This window comes from Lacerta agilis, chromosome 5, assembly GCF_009819535.1.
Source record: "Lacerta agilis isolate rLacAgi1 chromosome 5, rLacAgi1.pri, whole genome shotgun sequence".
Taxonomy (NCBI): Eukaryota; Metazoa; Chordata; class Lepidosauria; order Squamata; family Lacertidae; genus Lacerta; species Lacerta agilis.
Genome location: NC_046316.1, coordinates 69186300 through 69206355, shown reverse-complemented (window position 1 = coordinate 69206355; position 20056 = coordinate 69186300). Strand labels below are relative to the sequence as shown.

General features: G+C 38.2%; 1 protein-coding gene across 2 annotated transcripts in view; it reads right to left on the bottom strand.

Annotated features, from left to right (window-relative positions):
* Positions 1 to 2837: 2837 nt before the first annotated feature.
* Positions 2838 to 20056, bottom strand: part of RASA2 (RAS p21 protein activator 2) — a 42183-nt gene continuing 24964 nt past the window's right edge. For both annotated transcript variants that reach the window (XM_033150363.1, XM_033150362.1), the window contains 13 exons: positions 19057 to 19171; positions 18032 to 18106; positions 16549 to 16672; positions 15615 to 15721; positions 12560 to 12646; positions 12397 to 12474; positions 11597 to 11670; positions 8642 to 8748; positions 8051 to 8133; positions 6231 to 6439; positions 4283 to 4386; positions 3810 to 3999; positions 2838 to 2979 (listed from right to left, as the gene is read on the bottom strand). In XM_033150363.1, coding sequence (XP_033006254.1) covers positions 2949 to 2979; positions 3810 to 3999; positions 4283 to 4386; positions 6231 to 6439; positions 8051 to 8133; positions 8642 to 8748; positions 11597 to 11670; positions 12397 to 12474; positions 12560 to 12646; positions 15615 to 15721; positions 16549 to 16672; positions 18032 to 18106; positions 19057 to 19171 — 1384 coding nt within the window. In that variant the 3' untranslated portion in view covers positions 2838 to 2948. The remainder of the gene's footprint in view (positions 2980 to 3809; positions 4000 to 4282; positions 4387 to 6230; positions 6440 to 8050; positions 8134 to 8641; positions 8749 to 11596; positions 11671 to 12396; positions 12475 to 12559; positions 12647 to 15614; positions 15722 to 16548; positions 16673 to 18031; positions 18107 to 19056; positions 19172 to 20056) is intronic.

The window sequence follows — 20056 nt, the reverse complement described above, 5'->3', positions numbered from 1 at the left end:
TCTCATGGTCATATTCTGATATCATAACATGATTTTATATAATGTATATATCATATCTAAAAGCACGTATGTAAAATAGGGAGTGTTATCGTTAAGTAAAAGCTGTTGGCTATACTGCACTGCCAGTGCTATTCAACTACTTGCAAATAGATGAAAGATTGTCTCAGGACATCTTAAATGCTCAGATTTCAAGGGAAAGCATAGTCAATGGTTCACCATGAAAATGCAAAACACCCCCACTTCAGTCCTTCCCTTGGAGGAACAAACCATAATCCCCGATTTAGTGTTATATCCAAACCAGGAATTATGGCTTATTTTGCTTCAAGCAAACAATGATGTAAATCCAAAGTTCTTGGCTTATCAACTGCAGTTTATTTCAGCACAACAAACGGCAATTTTGATTTGGATATACTTTTAAATCAGGGATTGTGGCTGGTTTTTTCTCATGCTACAGGAGTAGTAAAGCTGGAATTATAAGCAATGACTTACCTTGATGAGCAAATTAGGCCACTGTTTAAAACTATGTACATGGTTAAGAACTAATATAAATATAACTATTATTTTGTACTGATTGTACTATTTGCATTTATTTGCATCTTTATTTTTCACCAATTAAATTAAATAAAGACTAAAAGAGTGACATATGACATGATCCCACTACAACTGATACAGTATGTAGCTCTCACCCGGGTGATGAACCAATGATTGAATTAATAGCATTTGCATATTTCCCTATCAAAAACAGTAAAACCCACTGAAACAAGTCCCCGTACAAACAAACTGCAATGCACAATCACATCTCCAATATTTTAGTTCAATATTTTTGTTTAAACCTAGGGTGGACAAATGTGCCATGTACAATTTTAAAATTTTTTTATCAGACAATAATAGATTGTGGAATACCCAGGCCTGAACAGGATATTCCAATGGAGAGCCTTATCTAGAGGAAATAATTTCTGTCAGTACTTCTGGCCTTGTCCAGTGCTGAATGCAGAGCATAGAAAGGAGAACACCTCTGATTCAGGAGTCACTGCACTTGAAATACATACAGTATATAAATTAGCTTTATACCTCCCAATTGTTGATTCAGTTGTAATTTTCTTAGATTTGTTTGTATCTCTAGTGTTCTTCTAACATAACTTCTGCGCCATTCATTCTGCTAATCCACTCAGGTCCATGATCCAAAGTACTACACAGCTAAGCCCATGTGCCCAGGGGACTTCAACAATAGCCCCCACATTTATGGCAAACTATTTCTGAAACTTAAAAGAACTATCCAAAGCAGTTAGTGATAAGGCATGGGTATCGGCTGTTCCAAAATGACTCCCACTGGCTGCATGCAATCCTTTTGAGCATGCCTAAAGTAGCTGAGTAGATTATAAGCATTTATTTGCTGGTGCAGAAAGCCTTGTAATCTGGCTGTTGAATCCTACAGCAAGATCTTTGAATTTTTTCTTAGGCAATGCCTTACTGTTAGTAATTCATGTAGTATTTTAAGCAGCTTGTATCCATTCTTCCCAATATCTATCAATTAAAACAAATATTAACCACAACAGTGGCAAATAGCAGCCAAAAAGAAGAAAAAGTGTAGAAAAGTAAACTAGAACAACAATATACAAATATGTGGCAATATATCAATTTTTACAGTGCTCAGCAAATTGCTCCCAATATGAGGTTTCCTAGTACCACGTTCAATAATACTGATGAAAGGAAGCTTGGGGTGATATCAAGCATTAGTCATACTTAGAGGAGACCCACTGAAATCAATGGAGTTAAGTGTATTGATGTCAATGGGTTCAGCCTTTGTCTTAGTTGGATACCATGTTTCTGTTCATTACATACATTTTTATCAGCCTATGACTAAAAATATATCAAGAAGGCAAGATGAAGAGTTTCTAAATGCAAATCTGAGTCCAAAACTTCACCTAGCAAGTAAAAAACTAGATATAAAAATGTTCACAAAAGCATTGTTTTAAGCCACAATAGTGATCATTCAACTGATCATAATGATTGGATACTAAAAAGTATCTTTAAATATAATCTGGGGGCAATCCAGATATTTAAAGTGCTTGGAGTGGTTTTCGAAATCAACTAGCTGCAATTGGATGTGACATATTTCCAATGTGTAATACCTATCTTCAGGGCGATTTTTTTAAATTGGCAGGTAGATGTTGCTTGGTATGCACCCATAATAGTTTCCCAACAGCACAAAGTTCTTACACAGTACTTCCAAAAAAGCCCTGATTGCTAAAAAAAAGTACTAGTAATTGGCTATTTAAAAAAACAAAATTCAGACAGTGGTCCCATGTCACTCCATTCACTGCTCACTCCAATTGTAAACAAGATGCATAGACTCCCTGACTTGTCCTGCTTCAGTAATATCACTTAAATAACATAACATTGCTAATTATGAATGCACATTTAAAAAGTACCATCTTTTTTTCTTTACAAATGTCTACTGTGGATTAAGAAAGGACCATTTTAAAAGTGGCCGTGCGCTGTATATAAAGCTTCAATTCCTTTTGTTACCTGTTGGGATTTCTTTTGCCAAGACTCATTGTCCACAGAATAGGTACCGATGGTTCATAAATGAAATTGATTATTATCTTGGCACACCCAAAGTCCCTTCTGCAGTGGTAGTTAATTTCCTCCCTTAGAAAGCTTATTCCTTTAGTAGTTCCTTCCAGCGCTAGAAAATTTGTTTACTTTCATCTTCTGGCACTTTTAGTTCTTTAAGCGAAATGGAACTGATGTTCCTCACCCTGCAAAAAAATCAGATTCCCAAGCAAGTCTTTCCCCTATTAAATAATAAATATATTGTCTGTACACAGCTAATATCCAGGCAATGTACATTCTTAAATACTCTGAATCAGCATACAATCAGGATTTTTAAAAAGTGAAAACTACTCCAGTTTCTTTGAAATCCATTTGCTGCAGTGTGTCTTTGGTTAAGAAATTTTCCCAACAATTGGATTTTCTCTGGAAAAAAGAAGAAAAAGAAACCATGTCTATTAGGTGATAAAAGTAGCTTAAAAATATGAAAGCGTGCTAGCTCGACCCCTCTGTTTGCTACGGTCCATTTGGTTGGGATAACATACTAGCGGGAAATACCTATTTAATGCATATAAAATGGACCACTGAAGCTGGAAATATTGAATGGTGCAATATGATGTATATTACTGATTAAATGTGCTTGAACATTGTCATATCTTATATTTGTGCAGCTGGTTCTTGCTGCCTAAGATTAAAACCTTACATTTGTTCCTATTTATATTTTGTTAGTTTTGGCTCAGTTCTCCAATCTGTTAAGGTCATATTGAATCCTGATTTTGTTTTCTGTGGCATTAGCTACCCCTCCCAGTTTGGCGTCTTCAGCAAATCTGATGAGCATCCTGTCAATTCCTTTATCCAAGTCATTTATAAAGACATTGAACAGCAACAGGCCCAGGATGGAACCCTTCAGCATTCCACTTGTCACTTTTTTCCAGGATGACGAGGAACTGTTAGTGAGCACTCTTGATTTGGCCAGCGAACCAGCTACAAAGCCACCTAACAATTACCACGGCCAGTCCACATTTTACTGTTTCTACCAAGAATAATAATATTTGATGCAGCTTATCAATGCTAAATATGGAGATATGTGATAGTAATGTGTTTGGGTTTGAGTCAACTATTTCTCAGAAGCAGAGCTAATTTGCATGGTTTATCTTGAGAAAAAAAGTTGGGTGATATTTCAGAGTACAGTACAGTACATTTGGTTTGTCAGGAGACAGATCAACCCTAAAGGTAGAAGTACCTACAATACTTACTCACTGCCATATTTAGCACTAGATGATTTTTTCTTCCCATGTCTGTCATGATGCTCATCTAACTTTTCTACAACAGATATTATTTGCTGAAGTGTTTGAAAAGTTGCTACTGAGTCCTCAATTTTGAAATTAGAATAGTCATCCGGTTCCTTCCGCGGACCTTGATAGACTGCTATACTTCCACAAGCCTCTAAAAATAAGTACGTACAAGCAACAGTATTAGGGAGGCCTTAATTGTTATTAAAACAAAACCTGTATTCTTCTACATGTTCAGAAGCAGAAATATATATAACAGAAAATGTTTTTTAAAAAAAAAATAAGAAAGAAAACTACTTTACTGGACACAAAAGGAATCTATTTGCCACTTGTTCTATAACCAATTCTCATAAACTTAACAATTTACTAAATAATTTTTTTCCTCCAACACTACTATTTCTAAGAAGTCAACACTACTTGAATTAGTGTATCTGTACCTTCCATCTTCTGCAGCTTTGGCATGTTGATAGCAAAAAGGGAGTAGATTCTCTCCGCTTCTCGATCCCCATCAATCTCTATTTGTATGTCATTAGGCACACCTCTGCAATTAAAAGTTTATAAACTATATACATATATCTCCACCCTTCACTGTATGTTACAAACCATTATCTAAAGCAGTTTAACACATGCATCTGGCTCCCGCCATCAATGGTATCAATTTTCCCGATTACAATGTTGCCTGTTCCTTCTACCTGCTATCTGTGAACTCAAGGACTGGAATGCATCATATAGGAAGCACACATCTCTCTAGCTACAAATCCTAAGTTAACTGCACAGGTCGACACTCTCAGTTGTGTTCTAGAGAAGGCCCGGGCCAGAAACAAACTGTTGAAGAATTCTGCTTGGTCTGCTCTAACACTGCTTCTGATTGACTACAGAAAATCTCATTAATAGGTATGCGGATGCAGAAAAATAACTTTTCGTATATATTCACAAGGATTATCTACAACGTAGCCTCACTTCCCTCCCACTCTTCATGGAAAGGAGGTTGTAGTCTGGACCTCATGGTTGTCTGGACTCTGGTAAAGAGTACCCTTTCCCCCCAGTCTTATGCTTAGGCCCTAGTAGTAGTAGTAGTAGGTATTTGTAAATTAAGAGCACCTTAAGACCAGGCCAGCTGCCTAAAAAAAATTAAAAATCTCAGGCCAATTAACAGTTGAAATTAATGAATCAAGCAATTCATCAAATTTGTATATACACGTGGTCAAGATTTCCAACATGAAATGCTGAAGGAACCAGCATGCGGAAAAACTTGGGGTGGAGAGAAAGAGCTTCTCAACTCACACTTCTCTGGGAGACAATAAGCAAAACTGAGAAAGGATTCCAGCTGCTTATTGCCTGTTTTGGAACTTTTGTTTATCTGAACCGTAGCACTATGTGAGCATGCTTCACTTCTGCATGCTCCTTTCTCTCTTTTTCGACAGTGTGGCCACAAGGAGGGGACCAGAAGCACCCACACTCCCTCTTTTAAAGTTACAAGAGTTTATTGATACATCAGAAGACAGGAAGCTACTTTTAGTTTAAAACAAGTGGGTGTTTCCAATCTCCTCTTTGGAGCCATGCTGGAGAAGAGGGGGAAGGGGAGTGCGCAAGTCCAAGGCTCACTTCTGCTTGTTAATGCAGCTTCATTCTATGGCTTAAGATCCAAAATCAGCCTTCAAATGTCTTAGCAGGAATCAAGGGAGAGATTGATGTGCTGTAGTGGCTATATCAGATTACAGTTGTACCTTGGAAGTCGAACGGAATCTGTTCCGGTAGTCTGTTCAACTTCCAAAATGTTTGGAAACCATAGCATGGCTACTGATTGTCTGCAGGAAACTCCTGCAGCCAATGAGAAAGCGTGGAATCCCCGTCAGAAGTTCAGGTTCCAAATAACGTTTGCAAACTGCAACACTCACTTCCGGGTTTGCAGTGTTCGGGAGCCAAAATGTCTGAGTACCAAGGCATTCGGGATCCAAGGTACAACTGTACTTGTACAGGTAATCATCTGAAATTAGAAGAAACCTTTTCCTTTGTAAAGGAAATGGCAACAGTGTTTCAAGCTCCCTGCTGTTGGCAAGGAAAATGCTGGGTGTTTGATGGTTACATGTTACTATTCCCAAATGGCAGCCCCAAGACCAATTCATACATCACAGGGACTATGGACCCATGCAGTTTTGGGTAACCAGATCCAATAGGTAGTGGGTGTTTAGTGTCATGTTCTAATGATTTCCAGTCAAGAATCATGACAAACGGCCTTAAACATACGCACACTATTCTGCTATGATGCCCCTTTGGGCAACAAACATGCCAGGGAATGACTGAAATCACAGCAAAAACAGGCAGCGACCAATCTTATTTCTATTTCCAAACAAGTATACATCTTTCTTTTCAGATGTTACTTACACAGTGCATGGTGTGCAACCTTCTGTGTTCTCTGATGTAGCCTTACAGCAAAGCCAGTTTCCATTCAGAAAAGCAGACGGATGATAAACACTCAATCTGCTTTCGTTGTATCTGCTCTTCCTACAGAGAGCTTCTATCCATTCACTAGCCTCCACACAATTATTTGCTTGCACGTAGAGTGGCTTTTCAGCATGTATCACTTGAAACATCTGAGAAAGAAAATATCCTTTTTATTCAGGAACCCACAGTTTGTTCACAGGACTCCAAATGACAACAAGCAGCACAAAAGTCTCTTCATTTGCTGTTTTATTTAGCAACTTCGTGAATTTTCTGTTCTATTGCTTAGTAGCAGGCCTGCAATGCTACACCCTTCATCAGCTTAGTTCTCTGGGCAGCCACATTGTTACTTATCATGACGTCCTTGTCCATCCTATCTCACATCATAAACCAAGAAACAGACTCAACTGTAGCAGCTGCTAGCACAACAGTCATGTGACTAGCAGAAGCCCTGTTCCTCATGTGCTGCAACAGCTGGATCTAATGGGTGCCTTGGGTGGGCAGAAGAGCTTGAACAGTGTTAACATATCATATACCCTACTTTCACAATAAAATGGCTTGCATAACAGCAACTCTCCTGCTTCTTGTGCTAACATTATGTTGGATCCTGCCACTTATATTTCAAGCAGCAGCTTCTTCTGGAAAATAATCATTAATAGGAAGAATCAAAGCAGTATTTTCAACCTAAAACATTAACATGAAAGAAAGTGCACCCCAAATTGAACCTGCCTTGTGTTTATTAATGCCCTGTGGGCTTAAGGATGACATTGGTTGGATGGCAGCTCTATATATCGTACAGGGCTCCAATAATGTATAAACTGTTCACTTTTTGCTATACAGGCAAAAATCTTTTGGGTGGGGGTTACATTCCGGCCTCTTCTGGGTATGCTTGTGTGGTTGCACACATATTGGACAAGAGTAAAATGGTTGTTGCCTGTATTAATTTCCTTGCCATTGTTGTATGATATTTGCATATACATTTTACTGACGCAGTATCAAGTTATCAGCAGATAAGGAAACTCTTGATATATGAGGACATTGTTAAGTTGTAATGTATTGATTGCATATATGAACAAAGTATTTGTGGGTAATGTTTTTCAACTATTTTGCAATTAAGCATTTACCTTTAAGGGACCTTTGCCCTCCAAATTAGAAGTCTATTTTTAATTGAGGCTTTATTAATTATCTATTTCACGTAAGCCAATTCTTTAGTTTATTTATACGCCTGATGTTGTCCAGTATGAATCCAGGACAATTGGCTAGGCAGTGATATGGATATATGTATCAATCCCCATGTATATGTGTGTGTATAGTTGGTGGATATTTGAGTAGAAATTTTGTTATCTGCAGGATAACAAATGTTACAGAGTTTCATGAGTTTTAATTCATATTTTAGTAGATTTTGAGTCTGTTCATAAGTAGGGTGTCAAAGCATTGCACAATCATCATCTGATGTCATTGTTATTTCATTTAATTGACAGGATGGCAGCTCTGTGCAGCTCTCAAATTTGGCCAATGAGAGATGGGGAGATAAGAATTTGGCCTGCCAGCCAGTTTAGGTTGCTCAGCTCTGATCTACAATATGGTTGATAAATGTTTCAAAAAGATGGGGGCATTGCAAGTAAATATAATAATTATATAATATTATTTTCCAAGAACAAATACCCTGGTACAAACAAGCCTGAGATACTATGTACTGTGGAGCAGTTAGCTTAAAAACTAAGTGTATTCTTAACTAATATTTCAAAATAAATCCAGCTTACGTTTTTCCTGTTAAAGGCATTCTCATCAAGCTTTTCCACTGCAAGAATGTTTTTGATTGGAATGGTGTAAATAGGATCTTTATCTGCATAAATAAAAATGAGTAAATCAGTACAAACTAGAAAAGAAAACTATTGATTAGGATAATGCTGGAGACAAAATCTTAGTAGAATTTGGAATTGAAACTCTAGCACTCCATTTTTCATTTCCTATGGAGCAAGTGCAGTAGAAAAAGCATATGCCTGCCAACTCTATTATGGTTAACACATATATGCAAGTGTCTCTGTTAGGTAAGAAAGTAAGCAGGCTTGGATAGGGCTTTTTTACAGCAAGAACTCACAAGAACGCAGTTCCGGCACCTCTTTTTCTAGAATAGCACTGGGTTTGGAAATAGGAGTTGGAATTTAAAAATACCTTCAAAATATAGAAGACAACATATTTTTACTACTTTATACCACTTTGAACAAAAACAGGATTCTGTTTTAATGAACTCATTTGATTACCATAACAAAAGAACAAAGTCTGCACTATAGATAAAAAGACCACATTCTGTAACTTAAAATGCTAAAGTTGCAAATAAGCAGCACTAATACCTTGTTGCTTATGATAAGTGAGCTCTCTATCTGTCAAACAGAACCAACGCTTTTTGAAATTCTTTTTCCCAATACGTGTTCTTCCTTGTGCTCTTTTATACATTTCCCTGTGAACAGAATACAAAGGATTATTAAGCAGAAACCTTCAAAATCCTTCCCATAAACAGAGTTCCCAGTTGTACTTACACACAGGTCCTTCAATCTGCCTACTCATTATGCAAAAAATTACTTATCCAAACAATTATGCTCAAACCACTCCAGATTCAGATATCCAAACATCCAGAGTCTGCCATGTTCCTTACTTTGTTTGTGCTTTGGTGGCTAGCAGCAGCCGTTTGGGAGCAGAAACCATGTAGGAAGCAAGCTCCGACAAATCAGAGAGCAAGAAGGTAAAGGTAAAGGTACCCCTGACCGTTAGGTCCAGTCATGGATGACTCTGGGGTTGCAGCGCTCATCTCACTCTATAGGCCGAGGGAGCCAGCGTTTGTCCGCAGACAGCTTCCGGGTCATGTGGCCAGCATGACTAAGCAGCTTCTGGAGAACCAGAGCAGTGCACGGAAACGCAGTTTACCTTCCCACAGGAGCGGTACCTATTTATCTACTTGCACTTTGACGTGCTTTCGAACTGCTAGGGGACTCACCCTGTCGCGGGGATCAAACCGCCAACCTACTGATTGGCAAGCCCTAGGCTCTGCGGTTTAGACCACAGTGCCACCCGCTGTGATTGAACAAATCAGGGAGCAGGAGAGACTGAACTAATCAGTTTTTCTTTTGTCTGCCTTTTACTGGTGGGCTGCAGCAATTTCAGGAAGAAACCATGAAGAGAGTTGGGACAAATCCTCCAATTAGAAATGTTCCCATTGGAATCAATGGAAATTGTGGACTCCTTAATTAAACAAATGATTTTCAGGGAACGCATTGTGTTTCGTAAGGGGACCTGCGTGTCCTTACAAGCAATATAATAAATAATAAAAATAAAATAATAATTTTGTTATTTATACCACACCCAACTGCCTGGGTCTCCCCAGCCTCTCTGAGTGGCTTACAGCATATATCAAAACATGATAAAACATCAAACAGTAAAAACTTCCCAATATAGGGCTGCCTTCAGATGTCCTCTAAAAGTTATGTAGTTCTTTATCTCCTTGATAGGGAGGGTGTTCCACAGAGAGGGCGCCACTACCGAGAAGGCCCTCTGCCTGGTTCCCTGTAACTTCACTTCTCGCAGTGAAGGAACCAGCAGAAGACCTTCAGAAGAGGAACTCAGTGTCTGGACTGAACAATGGGGGTGGAGACGCTCCTTCAGGTATACTGGGCTGAGGCCATTTAGGCCTTTAAAGGTCAGCAGCAACACTTTGAATTGTGTTCAGAAACGCACCGGGAGCCAATGAACATTCTTTAGGACCAGTGTTATAAGGTCCCTGCGGCCACTCCCAGTCAGTCACCAGTCCAGCTGCCGCATTATGGATTAGTTGTAGTTTCTGAGTCAACTTCAAAGGTAGCCCCACATAGAGCGCATTGCAGTAGTCCAAGCAGGAGATAACCAGAGCATGCATCACTCTGGCAAGACAGTCTGCAGGCAGGTAAGGTCTCAGCCGGTGTACCAGGTGGAGCTGGTAGACAGCTGTCCTGGACACAGAATTCAGGACCAGGGAGTCCCGCACACGTGCCCATCCCGTCCCCCCAAAACAGTACTTCTGTCTTGTCAGGATTCAACCTCAGTCTGTTATATAGTTATAACACTAAGTGGACCACCATTTCTTTGTCAGAAATTGAACAATTTATAGCTGAATATGAGACTTTAGTAGGATACAAAGCTGACTAAAAAACCCCAGGACTATTAGGAATAAATATGATTTACAATCCATAAAGAGCATTTTTAAGTTTATAAAAAGAAAAAAGATCTTTTTTAATTTAATGACTGGTGAAAAAAGAACATACATAATTTATTTGGTTATGCTGACAGCAAGAATAATATACAGAAATAAATTGAGACTACACGTGATACCAACTGTAAGTGAATGAACTGATAAAATGTGGGGATTTGCACTAATGGAAAAATTGGTATATTATAAAAGGAAGGGAGACAATAGCAGAATATTAAAAAAAACTGAAGTCCTTGACTGATAGTATAAAGAGGTCTTTCAATATCCAGTAATAAAGGGTGTTTTATGTTACACTGAATTATTAACATTTAACCTTTGTATAACAAGTAATGCAAGGATATCTTAAGACACTGGATTTTGAGTTTAAGGGTAGGATTCATGTACTGAAACCTGTCAGCGGAACCACTGTGCTTCCCCTGCACTTCTCCCCACATCTCCCATAATTAGTTATTGGGGTCAAGAGAACCCCAGAACAACATGCAGAGGGAGTAGAGACTGTTCTGTCTAGCAAGCTGAAATACAGTATGTTCATCATACCACAACACTGAATTCAACCCATTGATACTGAATTATAGTAAGCATATATATAAAAAATATGTAAATATTTATAATGGTATAAAAGGCACATTTTTGTATAGTTGTTATAGTAATATTTTAAAATTTTCCACTTATCCTCAAAGTTCACAATGTAATAAGAAGAAAACATTTTTATTATTTCTCTTTCCCAGACTGGCTCACATCATTCCACTTTAAAAAGAAAATGCAAGGTGGTTGTTGCAGCTCTGCAAGTTCTCCCCAACCATCAATTTAAGGTAAGTATGCTGCAGGGTGATTAACTACAATAACCAACTATCCTCTCCTTGCAGGAATCTTGTACTGATAAAAAGGGGTATTTTGTATACAATAGTAATGTTAGCAAGGAATTGTGCACATATGTAAGTAGGCTACTGCCTCAGAGAGAGTTGGCAGGAAAGCAAAGGTTTTAGGCTGGAACTAGTTCAAAGAGATGACAAAAAAATGTATTCAAACAAAACACTTGTCAGTATACAGTACTTTGTACTTAAGTTACCCTTCTTTTAGATGAATCGACTCGCTCATGACACTTGGCTCTTTACTTTCAGTAGATGATACCTCATCTAAAAACTAAAAGAGAGAGAACATGTTAAAATGTGAATTGTTTTCCATACATAACTGTAGAAGCTTTTTAAAAAAATCAATATACATGAAATTTGAGGCGGTTGCTGATGACGGAGGGAGGAGAAAAAAGAACTCTGGGAGGCAGGCACAGTCCCCTCAGGCTTTTCTCTCTGGCCTAACTGATCAGATCGTTTCCCCCCCCAGCTTTCACAGATCTTTCTTTAAGCTAAGTTCTTCTACTTTCAAATAGAAGAAAGCAGAACATGGAGAACATGTTAAAATAATGTGAATTGTTTTCCATACTTAACTGTAGAAACTTTTGTAAAAGCTTTTTAAAAAATCAATATACATGAAGTCTAAGCTAACCAAAGTTAATTTACAGTTCTAAGATGTTGTTTCTGCGTTTTACCTTCACATTTGATCTAAAATATTGCATCTTAAAAACATTTCTGCCATTGTACTTTAGCAAAACAAGTGTGCACGTGTGGGGTAAAGGGTGGCACGGTGCAGTAAAGAGAGGATTAGACTTGTACCAGGAAGATCTGGGTTCAAACCACTACCCAGCTGTGAGCAACTGATTTGGCCATCTATTGATCTAACCTACCTCACAGTGCTGTTGTGTGAATCAAAAGGGATAGCCTCCAAGTACAGTTCCTAACATCCTTGGAGGAATGCAAGAAAAAAATAGAAGCCCATTTTAACTAAAATAATGTGTATATATATAAAAAATACCTTTTTGACAGCTTCAATATATGCCTCTTCCTGAAACATTTTGAAAAATTCACACATAAATGTCTCCTTGAAGCTTGACTAAAAGAGAGAAAATTGAAGTGAGTAAACCTTAGCAATTAAGATATCAGAAACAAAACAAAAGAATAAATCATCAGGTACTTACTAGCTTGCTTTTGGACAAACTTCCCCAGCTCCCCAGTGTCTGTATGGCTTTTGATATAAGGGTTAATGTTCTAGATGTCTGTACATCCTAAAAGAAACATAAACAGGTAAAGTTGTCATTTTACTGGTGTCATAGTACTGTTTTAGGCCCCTGCTAAAAACTTTTTTTTCAGGCAAGCGAACCCAGACATGCACATGTGACATGTATTTTAATATGTGATTTTATAATGTAAACATTTTTTAAACTGATTTAAATTTTGAATCTTGGGTCACCTTGTTTTTAACATCTGATTCTATTATTTATGTAAAGCACTTAGAAACTTGATGATTAAACTGTATATACATCTTGTTAAATAAATTATAGTATTACAATGCAAGAACATCTACCAAGTACTTTACTGCACAGCCGCCACATATAAGCATCATAGAGATGGGACACAGCATGAAGCAGTGTTTTGCAGACTCCAACAAAGTTTCATGAGCACAAGGGCTTTGATACAAGCAGAAGCCCCTATTAATAGAAGTGGCACAGCATGGGGGGAAGGATATAATTTTTGCCAATGCTCCTGCAGCTCCTTGTGCACCTCCCATACTGTTCTGGAAGGTCTTCAATCATTCAGAGTGGATTTGTTTGGGAGGGCAGGAGGAGCAGGTGAAAATGTCCCTCCTGTTACTGGGCAATGAGGGTGTTACTGTTTCAATCGATTAGCAGATGAAACATCTTACATTATAGATTCTGGTTCTACAGTTTGATATGTCTCCATCAGACAAAAAAAGCTGTACTTTATTGCTTAAAAGGAGCCAAGCTTTTACAGAGAAATTCTATTTCATTTATTTATCAAAATGCATTTAAAAGATGTATATACTAGTTCATTGCAAGAAAACCTTTAAGTGTTTTATATAAATATCCATATTTAAGATGTTAAACATTTATGCTAACTTTACAATACACAGACCTATATAATCTGACACTGAAACATTTCACTCATTTGAATATTTAAATGCTATGCACTAACATAATATTTGAATCAGAGACTGAGCTATATTGTTTTGCTCCAATGCATGTAACTAGCTGAATATTTATTTTGTAGCAGAACAGCGTCTTGAATTAAATCTGACATTTCTATTAATGCCCCTTCTGAAATTGTGATATATGGTCCCCAATATAATGACTGGATACTACATGAAGGAATGTATTTCGACCTCAACAAACCACATAGTTACCTAAGGACACAGCGGTGCCACTTCTATGATACTAAGTCTTTCCTCTCTTGCTAACAAGGATCAGAATCCTAAGAGGAGGTATGAGTGAGAGGGAGCAGTGACAGGCGAAAATGAGTACAGTGGATACATGGTGTGCTGGTAAGAAGTGGGGAGCATAGAAAGGACATTGCTCCGAGAACATGGAACCAGGAACTACATGCAGTGGTGCAGAAAATGTTTTGGAAAAATGTTTTGCGTCATAAGTTCATTAGTAACACTGAATGGATGCCAATTGCAAACACAGTATTAGGCAATCTTGGCAGGTTCAAAGTTGTAAATAATGTTTCACAGGTAATTAACTCTAACATTGTCTTTAAATCTTTGTAAGTATTGCAAGAAAAATGTCTACATAACAATACATATTAAGTGTGCATTAATTTCTCCCCTCAAATATTTGTGGTCAAATGCGGGGGAGGAATGTTAACTTTTTTCGCTTTGTTTACTAAACTGCAAGTGAAACAAACAGAATAAATTAGATCACTCTTTGGAGCATCAGGAAATGTTTCTGATGCAAGTTAGCCTATGCAACGTGAATAGGAAAAACTTCCAATCCAATTCAAAGTTTTTCAGAAAACCCATTATCACTGATTACATGAACAGTAGCTACAGTAGTACTATTCAGTATCCTCTAATTAAGGAAGTACACTGCCATAAAGCAGGGGTAGACAACCTAAGGCCCATGGGCCACAAGCAGCCCGTGGGGGTCGTTTAACAGGCCCACAAGCTGCCCACTCGGCGAGTCCCCACACGCTGCGCTAAACTGGTGCAGTACAGCGCGGGGACTTGCTTCTGTAGCGCAGGAAATCACATTTGCGCAGATGTTGGAAATTGCAGGCGCATGCGCTCACGCCCAAGTGCAATCTGGCCCACGGAAGGATCTCCGCTGGAGTGAACCGGCCCAGGCAAGGTAAACCTTGCCGACCTTGGCCATAAAGAGTATATTGATTTATAATAGCTTTTCCATATGTTTAATATCTTAGATCCAAGTAGTTCACTCCACTATGGAAGATTCATAAGCAATGTTGCAAAACTGATGCCTTTGTATACTGTTGCTGGGACTCACAAATGGGAAAGAGGGTTGTCGTGGGCTTCCCATATGCATCTGGTTAGTCACTGTGAGAACAGGACATTGATCTAGATGGGCCTTTGGCCTGATCCAGCAGGGCTCTTTTTAAGTTCTTATAAGACAATCTATAAATGAACATCAAAAACCCAAGAAATGAAAGCTATTATTGTGAAGTATTTTCTTTTTTGAGATGAGCAGTGCACAATGCTTTTCGGGCCACTTTCTATGGTATGCTCTTCCTACAATGAAAACATCTCTATAGGAAAAGTTACATAGAATGTTGCACATAATACCAAGCTATAACTGTCCCATTTGACATCCTGAACAACATTCTCTACATATTGCCAGAAGATTAACAATATAGCTTTCTATACACCCCTTCAAGATAACCCAGACTTCTCTTTTAGGGCTTTCTGTCACTGTTTGAGATTACTTTGAAGTCAATAGGAAGTGCAACCATATACCATACAAGTGACCAGGGTGCCAGTTACCTACTCATTTCAATTTTCCAATTATTATTATTATTAATATTCAGGCTTGATAATAGCTCAGAACCGTAGGGGACTTAGGTAAAACCTAGAGTTTACTTAAACAAATTATATCCAGAAGGCCTAAAAACTCACAGTTCAACTCTCCATTCACATTACAAATGCTAGGCTTATTTCTATATTTATCTCCCTAACAAACCTTGCCTAGAGAGTTTGAACAGAACATTATCAAAACTTACGGGATGATGAGGTCGTAAATGGAAAGTATGAGGCGATACTACAGCTACAGCAAAGAAACGAAGAAATATAAAGCTGCTCACTGCAGAATATTGTACATGAGGGTCATCTGCAGAGAAAAACCATGAAATGTAAGATGTATTACAAGTTGGTAGGAAATGAAGACAATGAAAAACTTTAGCAGGATTAGAAAAAGTAGTACTGTTCTTTGGCAGAATAAAGAACTAGCAAGTAGGATGAAATGAAAGTGTGGTTATGATGCAAGATGCTTTTGCCATTTGTTATAGGGCACAAATAAGAACTGTAACATATCTGGTTGTACCTAAACTATGATTTAGTCATGTACACAAACCTTCAGCTTGTGAGCTCCATCTCCCCTCCTCCAGCACTATTGCAGAGAGGAAACTGGAAGGGTTTGCTTCTGTTTACAGTTAATCATGGCTTATTATTGTGTCTGAACTAAAAACTATACCCATTCTTCTCTATGTTTTATGGAAACAAGCCAGGATTTGAAGTTGGCTTGTTTACTTAAACCATAGTTAAGACTTTGGTTTGCTTCACAGCTGTGCTGGAGAAAAGGAAATGGGGAGCACATAAACACAAGGCCCATTAATGTAAACCAATCAGCCCCAGCCAGTATGACCAATGGTAAGAGACATTTACAGTTAGGAGTTCAACTTATTCTGCAGGGAACAGGTTCCCCATCCCATTGTTTATCATTATGTACAACTGAAGCTACTATTTATATTTTATATAAGATAAACTATACATTCTAATAGTTTTCAGAAAATACATTTTTAAAGTCTATTGAAAATGTAAGTTGCAAATTCAGTCATTTCAGTTTCCTTATGAATGCTACTGGACAACTCTTTGAGAACACTTCCATGGACTTCAAAAGGTCTTACATAAGTTTCTAATTAAAAAAATTACACTTACTAGAAAATCTTTCAGCAGCCAAGCGCCTCAGAGAACAGAACACATCACACATTAATTTAGGGCAACTTATACTTGACTGTACAACTGTACTGAATACTTTGTCAACATAGAAGCGCAGATTTTCCTAGAAGGCAAACAAATTATTTCAGAAATCCATACTGTTTTATTCTATTGTCGAAGAAAAATCTAATAAAATTTTTACACACAAGTTCTCCATTCTAGCATAACAATGGCAATCTTTTGGGAACAGAGGCAAATGTAAATCATATACTTTAAAGGTCAATAAAACACACTGGCATATGTACAGGTTATTCGCATCTTATGTGAGGGTTACATTCTGGTGATAGACAGTGTAAAGCCAAAATTGAGTATAGTCAAAACCACCCTGTAGAAATGGGAAATGCCCCATAAAAAGCACAGCACATGTTTTCCAAGGCCACTCTAACCCTCTCACCTCCCACGCTCTCCCAAGGCAACTTGTACTCTACCTCTGCATGATCTCCAAGGTGAGTGCAATGACGGGTAGGATTGCCTATGTTCTCCCCCTGCAAGATGCCCACCCCTTTTGATTTATTTTTTCCGGCCAAGCGCATAAAGTTCAAATTATGCATGTAAAACACGAATAAGTTGTGAGTTACCTGCATACATAGTTACACAATAGAAAAGTGCACTGACATCTTCTACTTTCACTGCTGCCAATGGTACAAGCTAGCCAAAAGACAATCCATATATCACTACCAACGCTTACTGTTAATAATTAGAAACATAGCATTTTAATGGTACAAAGTGGCAAATAAAATACTTTTATTTTAACAAAGAGAAACCTGATACTTAATAGCAACAACTCTCAAGGCTACCATAATGGGTCCAGGTTTTGATCCCAACAATGTAAGGTGCATGTTCAGTATTATGAACTGAATTATGAACTGATTTACAGTAGTACTTATTTATACTGAGGTCTACATAATGGAAGTTATACAGAGAACACTGGTAACTGGAAGCCAACACAGGTAGAAGAATTACGCTCAGATTCTAGGCAATTTTGCTTGATGTTGAAATTTAGCATGGCTAACAATTATCACTCCAAAAATTGATTATATACTAGCTCAGGGGTGGAGAACCTTTTGCAGCCCAAGGCTGCATTTTGACAACCTTCTAGGTCCCATATGCCAGTGGTAGGAGACGCTGGAGGCAAAAATGGACAAATAAATTAATGCAAATTTTACCTTTATACAGTAGGCTGGTTTACACACCTCTGTCCTCCATTAAGAAAAGCAAGAGGCATTATCCAAGTTCAATAACACATCCCAGCCAGGCAAAAACACTCAAAGAGAGCACAAAGCAGGACCAATAGGGTGTAGCCAAGAAGAGTCCAGAGGTTGAGACAGAGAGGCTTAGAGTGCCGCCTCAGGGCCAGGCCTGAGGTCCCCCACCTCTGCACTAGGTCCTTGAGTATAAGCTGAACAAAATCACTTAAACACACCTGATGTATTTCAACATTATCAGCTTCTTTCAGTTTCAAAGGATCAATTTCGCAAGGTTTGGGATTATCACATATCTGAAAACAAGAGTAAAATTTTAGCCAGATAAATCAGGACAGGGCATTATTCAGGTCACCTCTCCTTTACTGAGCCAGAGGTAAGAAGAAGGGCAAAACCCATCAATGTTGCCCAGAAGCTGCCTGTAGGCATACTGCAAACTTTTGAAAAAAAGATGGCCACTGCATGTTTAAGTTTCTAGTGGCCGCACTGACACCTCCAAATCATGCATCCTCAAGGAGGAAGGTACCTTGATTTCCCTCCTTTTCTTTTCTTCCAATCTTCCTTAATATGCTGAAAAGGTGCACCCACAGTAGCAATCTAGTAAGTTAATGGCAACATTGTGGATAAGTGTTTTATTACCCCCCTCCCCTCATGATCTTGGAGATTGGATTTCAGGCTAGCCTGGATGAAGAAGTTGTATGTATATAAACTGTTAAGAACAGACCCCAGCTGTTTCCTTCCTGTAACTGACTTATATGAATAGGGTCAGCACTACATAGGCACAGATGCATGTACACATACATGGATGATACTGAAGAGATCACTTCCAGTACATTTAGGTATGAGTTGTCTTAGGCAACTTCATTCCTATAGCAGTAGTATTCTTGCTGTTGAGAAACATGTCTGCATACTGTATGTATTTAAGGGGCACAGCATGCAGATTATAATCATATGGAAGGCCACCACACTTGTCTGGAAGCTGCAGAGATTTTCCATAATATGTGTAGCGGAACCCTTCTACACTTTACAAGAGTCACAATAACCCGCCATGCAGATGTTTTGTGGCAAGCAGGAACTGTATTATGTGGTCCTTAGTAATAAAGTGCAGTTTTGCAGTGGTGCTCACTGGCTGATATCTAAGAAACAACTCTGCACTGAGTCACTGGTTAATAAAGCTGGAAGCAGTGCCAAAAAATAATATTTAACCAACCAGCTTTGTAAACTTTAATGCATAATGTTACAGTACCTCATCAAGAATTGGTTTTAATGTAACTTTCAGGTAGTGCTTTCCCACTATTTTCATCATTTCATCTAGGCATCGAGTAGCTAAAGAATTCCCTCTGAAGATTGTATTTGCTTCCCTGCAAAGCAATATGATTCATTAAGAATTCAAGATGGAAGGAATGTATAAATCAGAGCCTAAGTTTTCTGTGAAACATTTCTAGCCATCTAGCTCATATACAGATGGTATTCAGAAACCAGAGTTTAAAACATCTGCAATATCTGTGATATATTTAGCTAACTAAGATTAAATACCGGTAGGTGTCTATGCCTACTGGAAGCCTAACTAGTTATAAACTTTAAGTCATCCTTAAAGAGTTGTAATGAAAAATGTGCCCTAAGCAGAAACATATCCTATTCACAACTGACAGAAATCAAGACTAGGAAAGATATCTTCAATGATTAAAGCTAACAACTTTTAAAGTAGAAGACAGAAACCTATCATCCTAGGTACCTCTTTTTCAACCAACTTGGTAGTACAGTGGTACCTCGGGTTACATACGCTTCAGGTTACATACTCCGCTAACCCAGAAATAATGCTTCAGTTTAAGAACTTTGCTTCAGGATAAGAACAGAAATTGTGCTCTGACGGCGCAGCAGCAGCGGGAGGCCCCATTAGCTAAAGTGGTGCTTGAGGTTAAGAACAGTTTCAGGTTAAGAATGGACCTCCGGAACGAATTAAGTACGTAACCAGAGGTACCACTGTATTGGTAGTGAACTGTCAACTAAACATCCCTAAACCTATCTTCAAAAACACATCTGAAAATGTAAATTCCTTTACACAACTACATCCCTATTTGACAAAAGGACGAACTGTCCTTTCTTCTGGTTCTACCTACAAGTAGAATGTTGTGCTGTATCATTAGATATTTATTCAAAAAGAGTCAAAGCAGAACTAGCAATATAGCCAACTAATAATGAAGGTTCAGCAAGTTATCCACAGTAATGGGATCATAGACACACAC